Source organism: Sarcophilus harrisii, chromosome 3, assembly GCF_902635505.1.
Source record: "Sarcophilus harrisii chromosome 3, mSarHar1.11, whole genome shotgun sequence".
Classification (NCBI taxonomy): Eukaryota; Metazoa; Chordata; class Mammalia; order Dasyuromorphia; family Dasyuridae; genus Sarcophilus; species Sarcophilus harrisii.
Genome location: NC_045428.1, coordinates 500730386 through 500752133, shown reverse-complemented (window position 1 = coordinate 500752133; position 21748 = coordinate 500730386). Strand labels below are relative to the sequence as shown.

Genomic DNA, 21748 nt, shown 5'->3' with positions numbered 1-21748 from the left:
TGGTAAATAGTAGATATTTAATAAATACTTCTTTCCTATAAATCCTAGCTATTATTATTTTATATATTATATTATACATATCATAAAACATATGTGGTAGTATATTTATTCATATATAATATACATATCATATGATATATATGGTAATATATTTATATATATTTAGAATTAACAAGGATTTATCTCCTTTCTCCAACAATTGAACAACAACAAAGAAGAAAAAAAAGTTATTATTAGACTTTTGGGACACCCCATAGATCATAAAGTACGCAAGGGATATGTAAACCATGTATTAAATGTGATCCTGGGAAGGCAAGATCATTTCTATCTGGTAGGATAAGGGAAGGCTTCTTGATAGAGGACACATCAGAACTGAGTCTTGAAGGATGGGTAGGCTTTCAGCCTTCAGAAACTGAAGGAGTGTATTCTTAGCTTACAAAAGGAACGGACAAAGATACAGAGTTTCCAGTTGGAAATAAGAAACAAAGGCAATTCAGATTCTAGAACATTAAGGTCAGGAGGAGATAAAAATCTGGGATAAGACTCAACCCCAAATTGAAGGACCAGAAACATCAGGGAAAGTAGGAACTGGATTTGGTAAGCAATGGGGAACCTAAGCAGGGACTTGAGCAGATGAGCAATAACCACATCTGTGCCTTAGAAAATTATTCAAGTGGTGGTACACAGGATTATTTGGAGTAGGGAGATAATGGAGGACAGAAAATTTGGTAGGAGATCATTGCCATAATCTAGGCAGATGTAACAAAGGCTTGGACTAAGACAGAGGCTGCGGGAATTACCATGGAGGAGACATGAAAGGGTTTCCCTCCAGAGTAATATTTGGAGGTGCTCTAGCTCAACAAATTAATTAATGAATGGATTGTGCATGTAGTGACAAGAATATTTGAGTTTAAACCTTGCTCCAGTACATATTAGTTCTGTGATCTTGTACAAATCTGAGTCTCGATCTCTTCTTTGATAGCAATTAGATTTGGACTGTCTACTAAGGATAAGTGGCAAGGAAAACCTTTTATAAACCTAATTAAATGTTACAAAATTGGGAACTATTTTTTGTTCCTATCTTACCTTTGCCACTGACTCAAAGTGTGAGGCTCTATGCCTCAGTTTCCCTGATCATAGTCAGGGTGGGAAGTGAAGTAAATCAACAAAAAATGACTGTGTAGGTTGTTCTGCCAAAGAAACTGTTTTAAGTCAGAAACGGTTCCATGTGGTTTCTAGGAAATGACCCACTGAAAGGAGAACATCTGGCTTTGGTTATTGAGAGGTCCCTTCCTGCTGGTGTTACATATGTTATAGCCATACAGAAGAGCACAGAAACCCTGCTTTGAATTTAAACTAGCCACAGACATGCCTTTCTGAGCTCTGATTCCTGATTTTCCCGAGCAACAATTCAACATGGTGAGTGTATAGTGTGGTGAGCCCTTGGTTAGATCTTTGAATCTTCCAAAGGAGGGTGCCCACTGAAGGGACTGTGGGACATCCCCTTTAGCATGGAGAATACCTCTTTGCTATGAAGAATGGCATCTCCATTAATCACACTCCTCCAATTCCCTGATCAGGTCAGTCCTCTGATCAAGTGCTTTGCTATGGTTGCAGAACCAAGCCTTCTGGAGAGAGAAAAGGGAATGTCTGGCCAGCATCAGACTCTCTCTGAGAGAAAAGTATATTAAATTCCAGCCAAGTGCAGGCTTTTGCTGATGGGAAACCCACTCCCGATGGGGCAGTCCAGTCTAGTTCTCAATAAGGAAAGGTTTTCTTTTTGTTGAATTAAAACTTACCTCCCTCTGTGTCCTCTCTACTGCTCTGGGTTCTGCGTTCTGAAGCTAAGAAGACTAAGTCTCAGTCTTGGCCCTTTTGATACTTAAAGAAAATCATCATATTCCTCACCAATTTTCTTTAAGTCACTTACTCCCAGTTCTTCCAACTGATCCTCACAGGGGTCCTCAAACTTTTTAAATAGGGAGTCAGTTCACTGTCCCTCAGACTGTTGGAGGGCCGGACTATAGTAAAAACAAAAACTTTGTTTTGTGGGCCTTTAAATAAAGAAACTTCATAGCCCTGGGTGAGGGGGATAATCACCCTCAGCTGCCCCATCTGGCCTGCGGGCCATAGTTTGAGGACCCCTGTAACCTAAAATCTAGTGTCTAGTCATCATGGATGCCCCGCATTGGGCCTTCTTAAGGAGCAGAATACCTTTACCTTTCCCACATGGAAGCAATCATCTGCTGAGAGGGGAAAAACCTGGCTGGGCCTGTAGATGTCAGTGACATCAGAGCCTGTGACTCTCTGAAAAGCTCCATGTGCTAATCCTTTCACACTCAGCATATACACATCCTGCAGACGCATCAAGGCCCGGGCTGCTCCCTCCAGGTCCTCAAAGGCTGGGAGGTCCTGCTCCACTTTCACATAGCCATCCTTCAAAGCTGCAAAATATAAAAAGATGAATTCATTCATCTGACATTCACCGAGTACCTACTGCATGTAAACATAATGCTATCCCCACCCAAGGAAATTCAGGGAATGTCAGTTCTGTGAGAACGTCAGAGCTGGGAGGGACTTTAAACTGCAGAATATCACAGCTGGAAGGGGCCTTAGAATATGAATGCCAGAGTTGGGACAGGCCTTAGAACACAGAATGTCAGGCTGGAAAGGGTTTAGAACATAGAATGCTGGAGCTAGAAGGGGTCTTAAAATGGTCAACAGGCAATCACAACATCATGAGATTTATGTGAAAACCAGGTTTATTACAAGAGGAATTAACATGCATGTTAACCCATGTAAACCCAAAGAGTTTACAATCTATACAGAAGTTTGCATATTTATGATAATATAATAAAAGGAGGCAAAAGCCCAAATTTCCACCTAAAGGGGCATGGCACAGGAGGAGGAAAGATGCTGTAAAGATGGGAAAAGGGGAACCTCTCCCAACGGGGAGGAGTAATGTGATGGCAAAAGTGACATTCTTTTCTCTTGGGAACTGCTAGACTTGAAGATAGGATGATCTGCTTAGCTACAAGGATCCCAACTGCACAAGTAATTTCTCAGCCCAGTATAGACTAACTGGTATCTGTGACTCCGAAGGACACAGAGGGAGTCCACTTGGGATGCAAACAACAAAATTACATCAGCTGTTTATATTGAAGGGTTGCTTTATCCTTGACACATTCAGGGCTTCCTGTATGCTTTGTGTCTAGTGTTTCTAGAAAACATGGTAACCCAGAAAGACAAATTCAGGGAATCTCTTAATAATCCCTTAATAAAAACCAGAATGACAGAACTGAGAGGGACTTTAGAGCCTAGAATGTCAGAGCTGGGGGGTGACCTTAGAACACAGAATGTGAGAGCTAGAGGGGGACTTTAAACTATAGAATTTCAGAAATGAGACAAACCTTAGAACACTCTTAGATGAGAAAGTGAGACCTAGACAAAGGGAAATGGCCTTCACAAGGTATGTCAGTGTGATCTGCCTGACTACATACTGGTATGACTAGTAAGTTACAAAATCAGTTCTTGAACCCAGATTCCCTGAAGCTCACACAGATGTCAGGAATTATTTGGTACCAAACTGGGTCTCACCATACTATTATTCCAATTCCAGATGTCAAGTCTTAAGAAAGCTGTACCCCAATTCCCCAACTTCTTAAAGATGTATAATTCTTTGATCAATGTCTACTTTCTGAAGAGAGAGACAAAGATAGAGAGACAGAGACAGAGAGACAGAGAGCAGAGACAGAGACAGACACACACAAAGCAAGATGAAGAAAGAGAGACAGAGAGAGCCACAGATATATAGAGAGAGACAAATACAAACACACAGATGGATGTAGAAAGAGAAAGATAGAAAAACACAGAGAGAGACACATAGAGAGATTAAAAAGCTCAAGAATTCCCCTGACTTATGGCAGGATCCTTTTTTCATTTTTCAATTTATGAGGATCAAACACCTGTTTCTTTATACCATTCCTCTCCTCTCTATCCCATCTGTCTCATCAGGGGGGCCTTGCAGTCAGTCTCCTCCATCATCATCACAGTGCATTACATTGTGTCCTGCTTTCATATTTTATATGCCTTTTGTGCAATTGAGAGGAAGCACAGTCAGGTAGCTGGACAGCTGCTCTCAGAGCAAGGAAACCTGGCTTCCAGGCCCATCTTTAACACATGCTGGTTATGATACTGTAGGCAAGTCTCTTAACCTCTCAGGGTCCTCCAAATATTGGAAGTTATCAAGAAGGTGCTGACCTGTACTGGAAGAGGGTGTTTCCTTCTCTAGGAGCTTCCTATGCCAACAAAATGACAGGCCAAGTTTCTAATAAACTTTGGTGTCTTTATCATATTCTACTGTACTACTGTATTATTTAAAAATTCAACCAAAGTTTAATCAATGCTTATTGTGAGCAGAGTACTGTGCTGGACATGGAAGGACAGCAGCCAAAGTCCCTGTTCTCTGGAAACTCACTGTTTAGTCAGACATAAACCCAAATAATTCTAATATGCAACATTAGATAATGAGTGCATTAAAGAATTATCAGGAATGTGCTATGTAAGGTCTGAGGGAGAAGATCATTAATGACAAGGGAGGAGCAGGAAGGAGAAAACTGAAGGGAACCAGGGACTTTCTAGGAGACAAAATCCTTGGGTTTGGCTTTAAAGGATGACGAGATTTGAAGGACAGGAGGAAGGAAGAGGATACCATGTTATAGGTGCATAAAATATTAACATCATGAGCAAAAACTGCAAGGCAGAAGGTTGCCTGGAATATTTGGGGAACAAAATAGCCTCATATAACTGGATGGTGTGGAAGTGAGTAATGTGGGAGAATAGTTAGGTAGTTATGGAGGATCTTCCATACCAGGTAAAGAAAACAGTCTGAGTTTTAAATAAAGGATCAGGAAGCTACTCAAGATTTTTGAGCAGTGGAACAACATTCCTTGGTCCATGCATGAGAAAAGTTATTTGGAAAAGGGTATAAAAGATGGATTGGTGGAGGAGAGAGTGAAAGGAGAAGACCTATTAGGAAGTTATTTCTATAGTCCAGAGGGGAGTAATGAGGTTTGTTTTAGAGTCAGTGTGATATGGAAAAACTATAACTCTGATTTTTGTAATTGTCAAGAAAATATGTGTAATGAATATACTAATAATATGGATTTCTTAAAGCTTTTTTCTGGCGTAGGAGTCAGCACCTTTATAATGCAGCTTGAAATGATCAATCAGTTCTTGACAACCTTCTCCTGTGTATGTTAAGTAAAGTGTATCAAAAATTGCCAAACCTGTTTCCATAACAGGGGTCTGTTCCTGTCTCTCTTCAAGTAATGATCCTGAGATGTGAAACAATTACTTAAGAATTGTTCCCAGAACACCCACATTGTCCCCCATTCACAGGCTTGTCATGGGAAATCACTCAGGCTCTGAAAATGATCTTATTGTAACCTACTTTCCTCTTCTCTTCCCACTTATGATTTGAGTATCTACCTTTTCTTCACCAGGAGACGTCTCCTGCCCAAAAGAACTTCCAGTTTACAAACTGTATTCCTCACTCTGAAAGTAATTAAACTGCTACTTGATTTCTAAAATTTCACTCTAGGCCTGCTTTGTGTGGCTCCTGCTCTTCACAGTTTAGAGACCAAGATGATAAAATTCTGGTAACAGTAGAAATCAGGGAGGGAAAGATGAAAATAAGATATATTTCAAATTAGAAAGAGCTAGGACTTGACAAATGATTGAATATGAGAGGTGAGGAAAGAGGAAAACCCCAAGGTTACAAATGAAGAGATAGAAGGAGAAGTAGATTTAGGAAAAAAGATGATAAACTTAGCTTTGTTCATGTTGAAGGAGCAGTACTATACTATAGTACAGTGTTCCACAGAGAAGGGACCTGGGTTCAAATTTCACCTCTGATACTTACTACCTGCATGACTTTGTGACCTATGTCTTTACTTCCTAATGTGTAAAATGGGGGAGCTGACACAGATGACCTCGAAGATCCCTTCTACCTCTACACTTATGATAAAGTGGATAAAGAGTCAGGCTTGGAGTCAGGAGGACCTGAGTTCAAATCTGGCTTCAGATACTACCTAGGTGATCCTGGGCAAGTCATTTCATCCTGATTGTCTCAATTTACTCATCTAAAATGAGCTGGATTAGGAAATAGCAAACCAGTCTTTGCCAAGAAACCTCAAATTGGGTCATACAGAGTCAAATATGACTGAACAACAACCACCTGAGAAATATGGATCTGAGGTTCACAAGTGAGGTCAAGTCTAGAGGAAATGATTTGGGAGTCAACTGTATAGAAGTCCAGGGAGCCAATGAGACTTCTAAGAGAAAAAGTTCAAGAAGAGAAGAGATGGACCTTTGGGAACATCTACTTTTGGTGTTCAGGAAAATGAGGAGGAGCACAGGTAAAGAAAAGAGGCAAAGAACAGCTGGTATGGAACACAGCAGCCTGCAAGACAATTTCCCAGGAAGGTGCTAGAGAGGGCAAGGGGCAGCCATGGGAATGACCAACAGCAGGAATGTGTTCTAGTGTTAAATGTGGAAAAGAGAATCCACAAGGATTTCAAAGCTGCCCTCCCATGTGAGAAAGAGAAGTATGGAGATGGCAGGGGAGTCATTGGTTCTGAGGATAAATTAGGAGTATAGGCCCAAGGAATTAGATAAGAAAATGTTGAACATCACACACACAATAATCATTCTGATACTTAGTGGCTTCAAGTTTGCAAAGTGTGTTACATACATAATTTGATTTGAGCCTTAAGACAGCTCTGGGAGGTAATTACTACAAGTTGGGTGACTCTAGACAAATAACAACACACTTTTATTTCAGCTTCCTCAACTGTAATAATTGCTAACATTTATATAGGATATCTGAAAAGTCTTAGTATTGTTGTAAGTCATGAAAGCTTAATAGTTTTTGAACAGCTATCAAAGTTTAACATGATCATGAGACTTTTTGGGACATCCTATATAGCACTTTAATATGCTAAGTCATTTTATTCTCACAATAACCCTGAGGGATAGTGCTAATAATATCCCCATTTTACAGATGGAAGGAAATAATCACCTTTGCCCATCTTACTTCACTGGGTTGTTGGGAAGAATGTTCTTTGCGAGTCATAATTGCTAAGTTTTATGTTTCTATCCAAGCCCTCAGGAGAATGTTATTAAGTGGGCAGATGGGGATAAATCATGCCCAGGGCTTTCTCCCAGTCCTTCCCCTTTTTTTCCCTCATAATTAACTAAGATTAACTTGAATACACAGTCACTAACTACAGTACTCCATTTACATCCTCTCTACCCTCTCCCATGCTTCCTCATTGCATAACGTGACCCAGGGTTCAAACAAACTAAGCCAGGAGGGTCTGGAAAGTTGGAAAGGCTTCCTTTACAGGTCAAGAAATCTGGTTATGGATCCTGGCGCTGTCACAAAGCACCAGCTCAGCTAAATGTGGAGAAGGGATCACCACAGGGATGATGAGAGGGAAAAGTACTGAGAGGACCTAGATTCAAATACAACTCTGCTACTTCATACTTGTATGATCTTGGGCAAGTGATTCCATCTCTCTGAGCCTCAGTTTCCACATCCCCATCTATCTACAAGGTGGATAGTAATAGCACTTACCTCCTAGGGCTGTTATGAGGATCAAATGGGATAATAATTATAAAGTGCTCATAGCATAGTGCCTGGCACAAAGTAAATGCTAAATAAATTATAACTATTATTATTATTATTAAATTGGATTCTGAGTGCCAATATAACTTTACACATATGATCCTTTCTTATTTGTTTCTTCTTATTAGGTCAATAGCTCCCTGGTGGCTCCACGAGGAAAATGACATAGGTTCAAAGATGTATAGCCAGAAGGGACTTCATAGGTCACCTAATCTACTCTTATCATTTTACCCAATAAAGAAACCAAATCCCAGAAAACTGAAGTAATCTTCCCCCAAATAGTGACAAAACCAAGATTAGAAATCATTTTTTCCTGATTCGAAATCCATCATCTCTTCCATTGCCCAGTCCCACACCATTCTGAGATTCTTCCTCCGGGGCTCACAAGGACAAGCTCATAGGTCCAATGTCCAATTCTAGGCTCATCTCCACCAAAAATGAAGCTTCCTAACTACTTAGAGGCTTTGGGTGCTAGGCCCGTATTATGCAATCAATTACTTAGCTAACTAATTTTTAAGCATGCCACCTTCCACAACCCTCAGTGGGGAGTTTTTTCTTTAATAATAAGAATTATCAGGTGCAGTGTGTTCTCTTCCCACCCCCGCCACCTTAAGATGACACACAAAAAAAAAAAGAAAAGAAAAGAAAGGAAAAGAAAAGAAAAGAAAAGAAAAGAAAAGAAAAGAAAAAAGATGTTATCCAAACAAGGGAGGCAGAACAGGCAGAAGATACCATCAATAACCCCAGAGAGAGAGCACCATTGGTTCTGAGGCATCTGTGGACAACAAATAGAAGCAGAAAGAGCCCAGTCCTCAGACTGATCTTCCCCCAATTGGCTCTTTAAAAAAAAAGTCAATTTTATTTTGTTTTCAGATTCACACTTTCTTTCTCCCTTCTCCACTTTGAAAAAAAAAAGCAAAACCTTGTTACAAACATACAATCAAGCGCAATAAATTCCCAAATTGTCTAGGTTAAAAAAAAAAAAAAAAGTCCTCATCTGTATTCTGATTCAGTCACTTCTCTATTTAGAGGTGAATAGCATGCTTCAAAATAAATCCTCTGATAACTGTGTTTGGTCACTCAATGTACTTTAGCTCTTTTGCTTCAGTGAGTGTGCTGATAGAAAGGAGAACAAGAGAGATAGGGGACAGATCTTCCTGCAGAACAAGGTAGTTCCAGGGCGTCATTACCTGGGTGTCTTTCTTTGTGACTGTGCTGGTGTTCCCCTGGAACACACGCACCCTTGGGGAAAATCCCCCACACCAGACTGTGCTTCAAGTTGCCTGAGGTATCGGCCCTGGATCCTTGACAGCACATTCTGAGTGCCAATTCTTCTCTTGGAGGGGATTAGTAATTAGTAGTCAGCAGACCTTGGAAGTCATGGTTCTGGAGTGGGACCCCCAAGTCATGGTTCTGGAATGGGACCCTGACAAACTGGGATGGACGGCCTTGAATTTATCAATATTAATCAATGGAATCTCTCCCAACCTCTGCCCATTCCCTCTCAGTACCTCTTATGTTCTCACTGGCTTCCAGGCTGTACACAACATTCCTCCAATCAGACTGTAATCGCTTAATAAGGGTGTAGGCCAGCAGAGGATTGCCCACAGGGGTGGCAGACCCCTTGTGCAAAGAAAGGACCTTGTTGTAGAACCTGCAAGACAGGAGAACAGTGACCTCTCCCCCCATCTGCCACAATCATGGCAGTAAAGGAGGAATTGCCTAGTTTCTGAGGTTTTAAACACAATATGTAAAACACAAAATGCCACGTTCTATTCTCAACACCAGATCATAGAAACTCAAAGACAACTGGTAAGGGACCAGGAATGGGGGGAAGGGCGGATCTGGGAGATCTGAACACAGACCTAAAACCAAGGGACTGGAAGTTCTGGCTTCAAACCTACTACCAGGGCTTATGTCTCTATATCCCAAGTGAGTGAGGTGATGGAACATCCCAGTGTTCCCTGTCTGGCTCAGGTCCCTTTTGAAGTATTCAATTCAATAGACATTTATTAATTACAATTATATGCCAGTCAGAGAAGGTTAGAGAGCCACCATCAGAATCAGGAAGACTTGGATTCAGTCCTACATCTGACACATAGTAATCATTGACCCTCAACAAGTCATTTAACCTCTCCTCAACTCTCTAAGATTGTAAGTGCTAAGTAGGGTATTGATCTGTATTGGAGGAATTTCCTAACTGGAGGTCACCTTCACCAATGAAATCACTTGACCCATCTTTGTCAAAAATATGCACTAAGCCATGGGTTAGGGGTAAAAATACAGTGGGATGGGAGATGTGACACTCTTGGGATTGTCACAATATTTCAGTACTTGGAACCCCTTGACTTCCGGCAAATTTTCCTATATTCCCTTTTCAATATGAAAGTGAATAAATTATAGAGTGTTCCATGGATGTAAGAAATGCAATAAAAAGATTCATTTCAAAAGACAATGTAGTTATTTACCAGAATTCCCCTATATTTTTTAACAAACTTTTAATAGCCCAGGTTGAAAATCCCTGACTTACCTTTAAAGACAAATATAATAACATGTAATGGGACAAAGAGGAGAGCCATAATGTTCACTGGCATCCCATCTGGCTCTAGTGGTGTCCCATCTGGATCCCACATCTTAGGAAGGACACTGGCAATTCTGTGGGTGTTCAGGACTGGAGATCATGTATTACCAGTTTGGATGACTCTGGGCTAGTCATCTAAACTCTCTTAGCCATTTCTTCATATGTAAAATGGATTGATGATAATATCTCCATTGTTGTAAAGATCAAAAGAGATAACATAAATTGAGTCAACAAGCATTTATTAAGAGACTATATGCAGGCACTGTGCTAAGCCAGGATCAGAAAATGGGGAATATTTTTCCTGGAAAAGAAAATACTTAGGAGAGATTTAGGAGTTTCCAGATTTTTGAAGAGTTATCAGACAAGAGAAGGAGTACTTGGTATATAGTAGGTGCTGAATAAATGTTTGTTGATTGATTAAATCGATCTCAACTTCAAACAAAGAAAATCTTAATAATTAGAGCTGCCCTTTTTCTGAAGCAATGGTAATTGCTTGACTAAAATTGAGTTGACTAAAGCTTCCAGAACAGGAAGTTAAGGGGACAGTTGGGGAAGGGGGGAGGATAAGATGACCAGGGTGAATAGTTGGATGGATGGGGGAGTTAAAGCAAGGAATAAATTGAAGAAATGACATGGGATATGCCCCATACCGACTGTTAAAGCTTCAAGACAAGAAAGTAGGAACTGAGTAGCTCAAAATATTTCTAGGGGAGGCAAATAGTTCATTTTTAGTTTAGACCCAGTTTAGAACCTTAGACAGGTCTAGAAATGGTCTTTGAAAAACTTAAGAAGACTTTAGAGGCATCTAGATGGTGCAGTGGACAGAGAACTAGACCTAGAGTAAGGCAGAAGGGTTCCAATCCTGCCTCAGACACTTAACTACCCTTGTGGCCTTAGGCAAGTGATTTTGGTCTGTTTTATTACACTCAAAATGGGAATAATGACAGCACTTACCTCCTTGGGTTGTTGTGAGGCTCAAAAGAGGTAACAAATTAAGTTAAGAAGTCTACCAGGTATAGAATTACCATTGCTATGGGCCAGTATTACTACTCTATGGAGTATTATACCAAGAAAACCCAAAAGGGATCACAAAAACTTGATATGACTGAAATAGTTGAACAACAAATGTGCGGGAAACTGTGTGAAATGCTGGCAATATATTGCAAATCTTAAAGGGTAATATAAATATGATTACTTATCAAATAGTTAATTATTTCTGTCATTTAAGGCCCTCCCTTTACCCCAGTGGGATAATCACAAAAAATACATTAAACTACCTAATAAGGCATGGAGGGGATGTCATTCAGGTTCTCAGAAGTAGTACTCATATAGATGAACGCATAGATCCGTATGTTTCTAAAATGTGTGAATATCATATTAAAGTTAAGTGACTTCAACTTTAAAGACAGTGTGACATGCTGGGCATGTCAGGAAAACATTTGTTCAAATCTTGGCTTTGATACTTGCCCAGCATTAGGCCAAACACAAATTGCTTTTACCTCCCTTAGGTCTAGTCTCTTCTTCCATGCCATTGTGTCAATAATGGCTGAAGTACCGAGAATCAGCCTGGTATAGTGAATAGAAAAAAGCAGGAAGACTTGACTCCTAACTATGTTTCCTTTAATATATCACCTAATTACTGACTATTCCCTCTCCCTCCCTTGGCTAATCACAAAATCATAGATTTAGAGTTGAGGGGAAAATACTTTAGAAATCCAACTCTCATTTTAGGCCCAAGGAAAATGAATCTTAAAGAGCTTTAGGCTCACTCAGGGTCATATAGCTAGTAGATAAGTGTCAGAGCAAGAGTTGAACTCAGGTCTTTCTGATTCTAAACCCAGTACTTTGTTGCTTCCCTATATCATCTACCTGACTCTTTAAGGTTAAATTACAGAATATATTGATTGATAGAGGGGGTTTCCTTACTGGAAGTTCCTTAAACCAATGAAATCACAAATCTTGTAGCACTTACTTCATAGTGTTGTTGTGAGGATCAGATAAAATACACACACACACATATCTTGATCTTTATCTGGCCACTGGCACAGATGGCTCTGGAGGAGAAAGTGAGGCAAGTGACTTTGCCCAGCCTTCCTCACTTAAATACAACTCACTTGAATATCATGGCATGACCTCCCTGATATCATGGTCTTCTTCAAGAATAATATCTATCTATCTACCTACCTATCTCTCTATCTCTCTATCTCTTTGCAGACCATAAAGTCTATGTAAATCTCAGTTGGTTATCATTATTAACCACCAACCAACCAAAATATCATTATTATTTTGGGAACACCACTGACGTAAATGCCAGGAGATTAGCTCCCAACTTGTACAAACTCAAGCAAGTCATTTGAATTCTCTCAGCCTCAGTTTCTTTTTCTGAAAAATGAGATTTATAACCCTTGTTTACCCTGTCTAACTAGCTCATCATGAGGAAAGTACTTTGTAAATCTTAAGAGGCCAGAAAATATGATTTGTGATTTGTTGCCTTTCCTGATTATTGTGTCTGTGTATGTGTGTGTGTGTGTGTGTGTGTGTGTGTTTGTGTGTGTAGGGGAGAAGTGTTTGGAGGTTCTGAGAATGCATAGAAATGTTCAGTGATTTCCATCCATTCTCTCCTGCATGACCAACAGGCCAAAAAACTCCATTTAATTGCCAAGTTTGGAGTTAGCCAGTATAATTCAACCAAGCCTCCAGGATTATCTGGAGGAAGTATGAGGAAAGAGGAAAAGAGAGACATCGGGGAGCAGGGAGAAGTCTACAGATGATGACTTGCTATGAATCAGAGACATTACAACCCTCTGACATTATTTCTTCCTGCTCCTTGAAAATTCTCAAGTCCCACTGTGACTTCCCTTGCTCTTTCCAAGCAATCTGGCTTCTGTCTAGGCTCACCAACTCCACCCGGACTCTGCCACATAGCGTTTTACTGTTACACAAAGAGAGGAGCAATCCTCTGACACCTGAGGCCAGTCAGGAAGGCTAGATATTGGCTGCATGCCCAGTCTTGTATGCAACAGAGCTGACTTCCTGGGGCCCTAGTCCTGAATGTCAGATTCAATTCTCATAGTTTCTTTTAAATTTTATTTTATTTTTCCTACTTAATAGTATTTTTTTCCAATTAGTAAAGATAGTTTTCAACACTCATTTTTGTAAGACTTTGTATTCCAGTTTTTTTTCTCCCCCTCTTTTCCCTCCCTCCTCCACAAGACAGCAAACAATTTGATATAGATTGTGCGTGTACAATCTCATAGTTTCTTAAAAGCATTTTTTTCTGCTAGCAAATACAGCTGAAAGTGGAAAATCAGATCTTTTCTTTAAAGAATTTGCACATAAAACTTGTAACCCAATCTCTGCCTCAGCCCTAAGAGCCTCAGGGGTTTGGACAACCTCAGCATATGGTCAGCTTCCATCCAAGCTGTTTCTCATTTGATTTTCAGACATGGGGAAGCCACTGGCTTTGTCTCAGGTTCACCAATGCAATATTTCTCAAACCCATTGAGCCACAGAATAGTCTGGGCTTTGGAATACATTGATGTTGTAAGTAGGAGGTGCTGAAAGTATAGAATACCAAAAGGATAAAGGAGGGACTGGGAAATTTCAGAGCAAAATAGAGGAAATTAAACTCCACTTTCATACGGAAAAATTGCCAGAGGTAAAAAGTTTTTATACGTTTTTGGAACCACCTTTTGTCTAGACTCCCATATTTGAAATCTAGTTGCTGATAACCCAGGATCCTTCTCTGCATGTCTCATATTCAAGCTGTCGCTTGTTCCTATTGATTCACCTCCTTGATATGTTTCACATCTGTTTCTTCCTTTCTATTCCCAGGGTCAAAAAAAACCCAAAAACATAGCATTTCCCTAGCTTGCTACAAAGCCCCCAAACAGATTATCCTTTCATCATACTTTCTCATGCCTCCCTCCAATTCATTCTTCACCTGCTGCCAAAATGATCTTACTTGTACATAGATCTAGTCACTCATTTTCTCAAAAATCTTCAATAGCTCCCTGCTGCAAACCAAGTAGAGTTCAAATTTTTATCTGGTACTTGAGACCTTCACAAACTGGAACCATTCTCTTTCTTTTTTTTCTTTCCCTGAGGCAACTGGGGTTAAGTGACTTGCTCAGAGTCACACAGCCAGGAAGTGTTAAAAAGTCTGAGGGCAGATTTGAACTCAGGTCCTCCTGATTTCAGGGCTGGTGTTCTATTCACTGCACCACCTAGCTGCCCCGAACCATTCTCTTTTAAGATTTATCTCCTATTATTTTTTTCCCTATGTGAATAATCTAGCCAAACTGGACATCTCTCTATTCTCCAAATGAGCGAAGGAGATTTTTCCCTTCTTTACATTTGCTTATAATGTTTCGTGCCCAGAATATGCCCCTCTTCACTTAGGGAATTCCTACTTAATTCAAGCACCATCTCCTCCAGGAAGCCTTCCCTGATTTCCAAGTATTATTTTTCAGACCTCAGAGCACTTTGTGCTTATGTGAAATTGTATTATACTTATCTGTAATTGAATCTGAGCTTCCTATTAGACAATGAGCTACATGAAAACAATCCTGGGAGACAGTCTTCATGAAGGCTATTTCTTAAATAAATTTCAAGTCTTCATCGAAAACACAGGAGACATTTCATAATGTTTGCTGAACATCTGTGCTCCATTTTGATGCTTTCTTGTATAACCTGTATTCAACCCATACGGGATCATCCAGCTTCATGGGACAAACTCCATCTGGGAAGATATCAACCCAGGACCCTGGTCAAAGAATTCTGAACAACCAGTAGAGGTTGGTCCGGGTGCTTTACTGATTCTCCAACTACAACACTAATTCCAGGATTGAACCTAGAATTCACCTTCCAGTGATTAAAAGGCATGATTTTTATTAGTTGAGTACATTATAGGTATCTTAGTAAATATTTCATTTCTTAGTCTAAGATGCCCACAGAACTAACACTCACTCTCTCTCTCTCTCTCTCTCTCTCTCTCTCTCTCTCTCTCTCTCTCTCTCTCTCTCTCTCTCTCTTTCTCTCTCTCTCTCATTTTCTCTGGCTCTATGTGATGTAAAGTTTACAGTGGTAGGAGATAAAAATCAACCTTATCTTCAAGATCTAATTGAAATGCTCCCTATTCCACAAAACCTTCCCTACCCTCCCATGTCTCCTAACCCCAAATCACAACCCCTACATAGCAGTCAAAGAAGGTCACATTAAGAGGACCTGTAGAGAGCAATTATTCCCATCAGAAGTGACTTCATTTCATTAAGTGAAATTCTAGAATGATTCATAAAATATGAAGAGTTGGAGGCACTTCAGGGGCCATACAGACCAACCCATACCTAAACAAGTATTCTTTCTACAATATACCTAATAGTCCTCCCCTTGCCTTTGAAGACTTCTAGTGATGGGGAATCCACTAGCTCTCCCACTCTGCTTTTTGGACAATTCTTATTTTTAGGAAGTTGTTTGTGTGTGTATGTATGTTATATAGAATATATGTGTGTACATACAGAATATCATAGAAAATGTAGAAATATACAGGAATCTATAGAATATAAAATATATAGAAAAACACACATGCACACATACACATAAATATATGTATACATAATTATACATAAATATATAAAAACACAAATATACACATATATACATATATGTGTACATTCATGCTTCCCCATAACTGATAGTCAGTGCTAATTCTGCCCCGGGAAACCATATTTAGTTGTAATTGATTAATTCAACCCAACCTCTTAGTCTGCCAACATCTCTTTTTTAATTCTATTTGATCCAAATATAAAATCTCACACTTGGCTTCAGATTTATTAAGTACAAGATGGAGAGATTAAGGCTTGACATTAATTCATATAGAGACAATGAGGGGATTTCAGTGGATTGAAAGTTCAATATTAATAGAAGGGCAATATGACAGCCACAAACCTGCCAAAATCTTAGATGACCTTGAGGGGCCCAGTGTATCAGAGTAGGGTCAATATATGGGACACTCCTGCTGGGCCCTTCATCTTGTCTTTTGTTCAGGCTGAAAGCCCCATTTTGGGAAGGATACTGGCAAACTGGAGCATGTTACAGAGAAGGTCCTCAAGACCATTTCATCTGGGGAGTGAATGGAACAACTGGAAATGTTTAGCCTAGAGAAAAGAAATTTTAGTGTGTGACATCTCAAGGGAAGAGGGAATAGACTCATTGTTTGGCTCCTGAGCCAGAACCAAGAGTAATGAGTAGACGTCTCTTAGCAACAGCTATATTTAAGGAAAATCTTCCTAATCATTGGAGCTATACAAAAATGGAACGGGCTGCCTCTGGAGACCTCTTTGTAATGGTACATTGTAAGTACACTGGTGATCCTTTTTCAGTGTTGGGGTGGACTGGATCTGGCCTCTGAGATTCCTTCCTTTTGGCTGGGATGTGATTCTGTGAGAGGGTAATGAGTTGGTGAAGGCAGTAAGTGCAGACCTCTTAAGCACCATCTGTTTGCTTAGCACAGTTTCTGGAGCAATCATAAGCACTTACTAAATGTTGATTGAGTGGATGACTAACAGAATACTCAGCCCTGAGAATACAAGAATAGATATGACAGATCCTGCTATAAAGGAGTTTACAATCCAGGGGATTTAGAAGCAAATATCTATGTATTTTGTGTCACCACTTACCAAATTCCTGTTTGCATTGTAGTTATGTATGTCCATGGGTGTGCTGGTAAATATTTAGGGAGGGATGAAATGTACACACCAGAAACTTTTAAGTTTAGGTTCTATTATTAACATTTTCCCCATCACCTTCTTACTTCTGAAGTCTAGACTCAACAATTAACAAAACAATGAATCAAGTCCAGATTTGTATCATTTGCCAATTTCCAAAATGCAGCTGGTTGGTACAAAGAATAGAGAACTGGGCTTGGAATCAGGATCCAATCTTTGTAATTCTTTTTCATAAATTCAAATCCAGCTGTGGAATCCTAGGCAACTCACTTCACCCTGTTTGCCTTAGTTCTTCATCCGTAAAATGAGTGGAGAAGAAAATGGCAAACCACGCCAGTGTCTTTGCCAAGAAAACCCCCGAAATGGGATCACAAAGAGTTGGTCATGATTAAGCAAAAAGGTACAAATGTTCACACTGAAAATTTAATAATCAAGCTCTCAAAAACTAGCATAAAGTGGCTCTAGTATGCCCCTATCGGGTGTCCAGATTTGGAATCTCCATTTGAATCATTAGAAAAGAGATTCAGAATTGGTAGTCACCCTGGAGTGGCTAATCCAACTCCCTCTTTTTTACAGATGAGAAAATGAATACCATAAGTGGTCCAGCCAAGGTCACACTAGTAAAACAGGGCTGGACCAGGATCTGAACCCAGGTCTTCTGATTCCAAGTCCAGTATGCTTTCTGTGACATCACACTGATCCTTAAAGTCAGGAAGTTGTTGTTATTCATTTTTGTTTTCAAAGAAGGCCATGATACTAGGAACATGACATACAAATGAATTGGATTTACGTGAGGATGAGCTATACAAAGTCACCCACCTCATTCCTTCAGAGCCATCTGGGTCCAGTGGCAAGATACAGATCAGGATCATTGGAGATGGCCCCAGATACAATGGAAGACCTTGACCTTTTTTTTTTTTTTTTCTGAGACAATTGAGGTTAAGTGACTTGACCAGGGTCACACAGCTAGGAAGTGTTAAGTGTCTGAGATCAAATTTGAACTCAGGTTCTCCAGACTTCAGGGCTGCTGCTTTATCCACTGTGTCACCTAGCTGCCCCTGACCTTGACCTTTTTAAGAGAAGGTTTTTACCAGGTCTCAGTTTGATTGAGGCAATCTCCCATTAAGTGATTTAAGCCTCGTAAGAAATGAGGCAAAGAATGACTTTTTTTCCTAATCAAAAAAAATAAATCAATCTGGGAGGGGAAGACCTGAACTAAGTCTCACTGATATTTCTCTGTCTCTGTATCTCTGTCTCTGTGTGTATGTCTCTGTGTCTCTCTTTCTCTCCTACAGCACCTAACAGAATGTCTTACAAAAGGCAGGTGCTTCATAAAAATTTGTAAAGTTGGTGCTCGTAGCAATGGAAACTTGTATCTGGGCAAAAGCAGGAAAAGAGAGCCAGGCTGTGTGTGGAACAGAAGATCAGACTACACTGGTGATACAAATAGCCAAAGTCAGGATATTTGAGCTAGACAGTCTTTAGAACATAAGATCACATCTATAGAATGCTTTAAGGTTTGTAGATTGCTTAACATAGTTTATTTCCTTTGATCATAGAGTGTGAAGATAGGAGGGACCTAAGACACCAATTAATTCAACCTCTTCCTTTTACAGATGGGAAAATTGAGGTCCAAGTTAGAAATGGCAGTGGTAGAACTAGTTTAATATTAGGATTATGGGACCAGGTTTAGTGCTCCTTTCCAGTGCTCTAACTTTAAGAATTAAAATATTTTTTTTTTTTGGCTCTTTCTGTACTTGGATCCACAAAATACTGGACAAATATTCTATTTCAAAGAAATTGATGACAGTAAAACTTATGAGAATATGTAAGAAAAAAAAGATTCTTTAGACTCCACCATTACATCATCATCAAAACTGCCATTATCATTTACTTTTAAGGCACATGCTCATGTATGTTTTATATGTAGAGATAAACTATGTCACATATAGTTTGGCTACATATATTGGCTAACTGACTAAAAAATTACATCATTCTTCATATGTGCAATCATATATAATTTGCATACCAAGGCTCAACTCTTCATTGAATCACAAACAATCTCTTCCTCTTACATATCTCAGTCTCTGTCTGTGGCTGTGGCTGTTTCTCTCAACCATGGTGTAAAATGCAATCATTCCAAGTCACAGGAGTCAGGGGTCATCAGGGACTGGTTCAGGACATCACCATGTCCCCACAATATCACATTGTCTCATTTAAAGTGTTTCTGGCCCCACTCAGTCTATATAACCCACAGCGGTATACATTCATACAGGGTAACATTGACTCATTCAGTGTGACCCAAACAATGTCACACACATACTCAGTTATCACTGGCACACAGAGTAAATATTAACAAAACATCCTTCACACACACATATATAGTCCCGCACAGTGTCTTCATTCAGTTCAATTCCATTAAAAACCCATTCCTTGAGTGCTATGGGGAGCTATTACTTCAGGTATTAAACAAATATCTGTTATGTACAAAACCTTGCGTGCTGGGCATTAGGGAAGTCACATGCACAATTAATACAGTCTTAGTTTAGATTTTAGTTTAGACCTGTGATTTCATCAGGATCTCCCAGATAGGAAATTCACTCTACTGGTGTTGATGGATGAGATCTATAACTGCTATGTGTCTTAATAGAAAAATTCCCTGGGCACTAATTGGTTAAGTAACTCATGGGAGGTCACTCTGACAATATTAAGTCAGAGATGGGATTTGAAGCCAATCTTTTTTGCTCTCCATCTACCCTACCACACTGACTCTAAGGTTTTTATATACAACTGGTTAAGAGTCTTCATCCTCTAAGAGTTCACAGCTCAATCTCTGGGCTTCTCTTTCTCCAGTGTTAAACCCATACTGTCTCAGGGTCCCTATGTCTCCTTCGGTGTCTCAAACAGGAGACCATGTCTCACATGCTACTCACAGCACAAGACTTTTTACAGTAGTCACTCCTTGTATCTCAGAAGTCAGATTTTTTTTTTTTTTTTTTTTTTTTTTTGGTCACATTCCGTGTTTCAGGCTGTCAGTCTCAAAACACACACCTATCACTCAGAGTAACAGCTACTTCTTCATGGTGTTTTGGGGGAATGCAGAACACAGAGTCACGTTTCATTCTCATATATCACACATCCAGACACAGTGAATATCGGGCACTGAAAGTGTCCCAAGTAGCTAGAGGTCAGTGACTTAGTGTCCAAAGTGTTCTCTCCCACAAATATACATTGTCAGGATATGGAGCGTTGTCACACACAGGGGCAAACAGGAACGCACGCACACACACACACACACACACACACACACACACACACACACACCGTCCGGCACCCCTTACCTGCGCAGGTCCCGCAGACGGGCTTCCTCACCCCGCACGTAGCCTTCCAGCAGCCGCAGCAGCTCCCGCTCAGGACCCAGCGCCCGCTGCACGCTCTGCAGTGCCGAGAAGGTGTCCTCCCCGCGGCCCGGGGCCCGGCCGACCCCAGTCTCCCTGCTCCAGCCTCCGCCCCCGACCCCCAACTCCAGGGCCCGCAGCGCTGGCAGCACCAGCAGCACCAGCGCCGCCCGGGGAACCATCCCGCCCAGGGCTGCGCTACCCTCCCAGCGCCCTCTCTCCTCCCTCCGTCCCCTTTCACACTCCAGGGCTCCTCTTCATATCCCTCCTCACATCTCTCCTCCGCTGCTCCTTGCCTCTTTCCTTACCCTCTCTTCTCCTCCCCTTTCTTTGCTTCACTCCCTCCTTCCCTCGAGAATACCCTTCCCCTCTCTATAGCTTTGTCCCCGTCTCCTGCCTCTCCTTTCACACCTTCCCTTGATCTTATTCTCTCCGCTTTTTCACCTTCACCTCTATAAATTCATCCTCCCCTTCTGGTGGTCTCTTTTCTCCTTTCTCTGCTCTCTTTCTTCCCTTCCCCCTTCCCTTCCTCTTACCATATAGCTCTGCCCCTTCCCCTCTAACCCCCCTTTCCCGTCTGTCTGTTCCCTCCCCCACTTCTTAAACATTTATCTTCCTGTTTTTCCTCTCATTCTCTCCTTTATACCACTCTTCTCTCAGCTCTTTCCCTGTCTCCCCACATGCCCTGCGCCCCCACCCTTAGTTTTCTCCAACTCTTTTTCTTTTTCTCCATACCCTTCTTTTCTCTGGAGTTCCCATTTCTTTTTTACTTTATCCTCCTACTTGGTTATGTCCCCTTCCCCCTTTTCCCATTATGCTTTCTCCCTCTCCCACTTCTTAAACCTCAACTCTGAAACGGCAGAGTGTAGAAGAAGGAGTCTTGGCTGGGAATCAAGAGATCTGAATTCTGGCTCCATTTCTGCAGCCAGCTCATTGTCTAGCCCTGGATTAATCTTTTATTCCATCCAGACTTCATTTTTCTCCTCCCTGAAATAAGGAGATTGGAATTCCTCTTTGGTTCTTTCAAGCCTGACATCTAGGGCCCTTGCAATTCTGATGTTATTTATGCTAAGGTCCTTTCCCTGTCTGACATCTACATTCTCTTTAAGGAGTCATTCTGGTCTTTTATCTCTGCAATGCCCGGTGATTGGCAATAGGATGCAAAGCACTAGATCTGGACTCAGAAAGAGACCTGGGCTGTAATCCCAATTGTAGTATTTACTAGCTGTGTGTCAATGAAGCATTCACTCACAATCTAGATCTTCTCTGTCCTTACCTATAAAATGGAGACAAGTTAAGAGTACCTACCTCCTGAAAAGGGTTATAAACTTTATAAGCCTTAAGGTTATATATA

At 40.6% G+C, this 21748-nt stretch overlaps 1 protein-coding gene across 1 annotated transcript in view; it reads right to left on the bottom strand.

Annotated features, from left to right (window-relative positions):
* Positions 1–20949, bottom strand: part of P4HA3 (prolyl 4-hydroxylase subunit alpha 3) — a 48385-nt gene extending 27436 nt beyond the window's left edge. The window contains exons 1-3 of the mRNA XM_031961418.1: positions 20338–20949; positions 9202–9344; positions 2221–2444 (exon numbers count right to left, since the gene is read on the bottom strand). Coding sequence (XP_031817278.1) covers positions 2221–2444; positions 9202–9344; positions 20338–20576 — 606 coding nt within the window. The 5' untranslated portion in view covers positions 20577–20949. The remainder of the gene's footprint in view (positions 1–2220; positions 2445–9201; positions 9345–20337) is intronic.
* Positions 20950–21748: the final 799 nt, after the last annotated feature.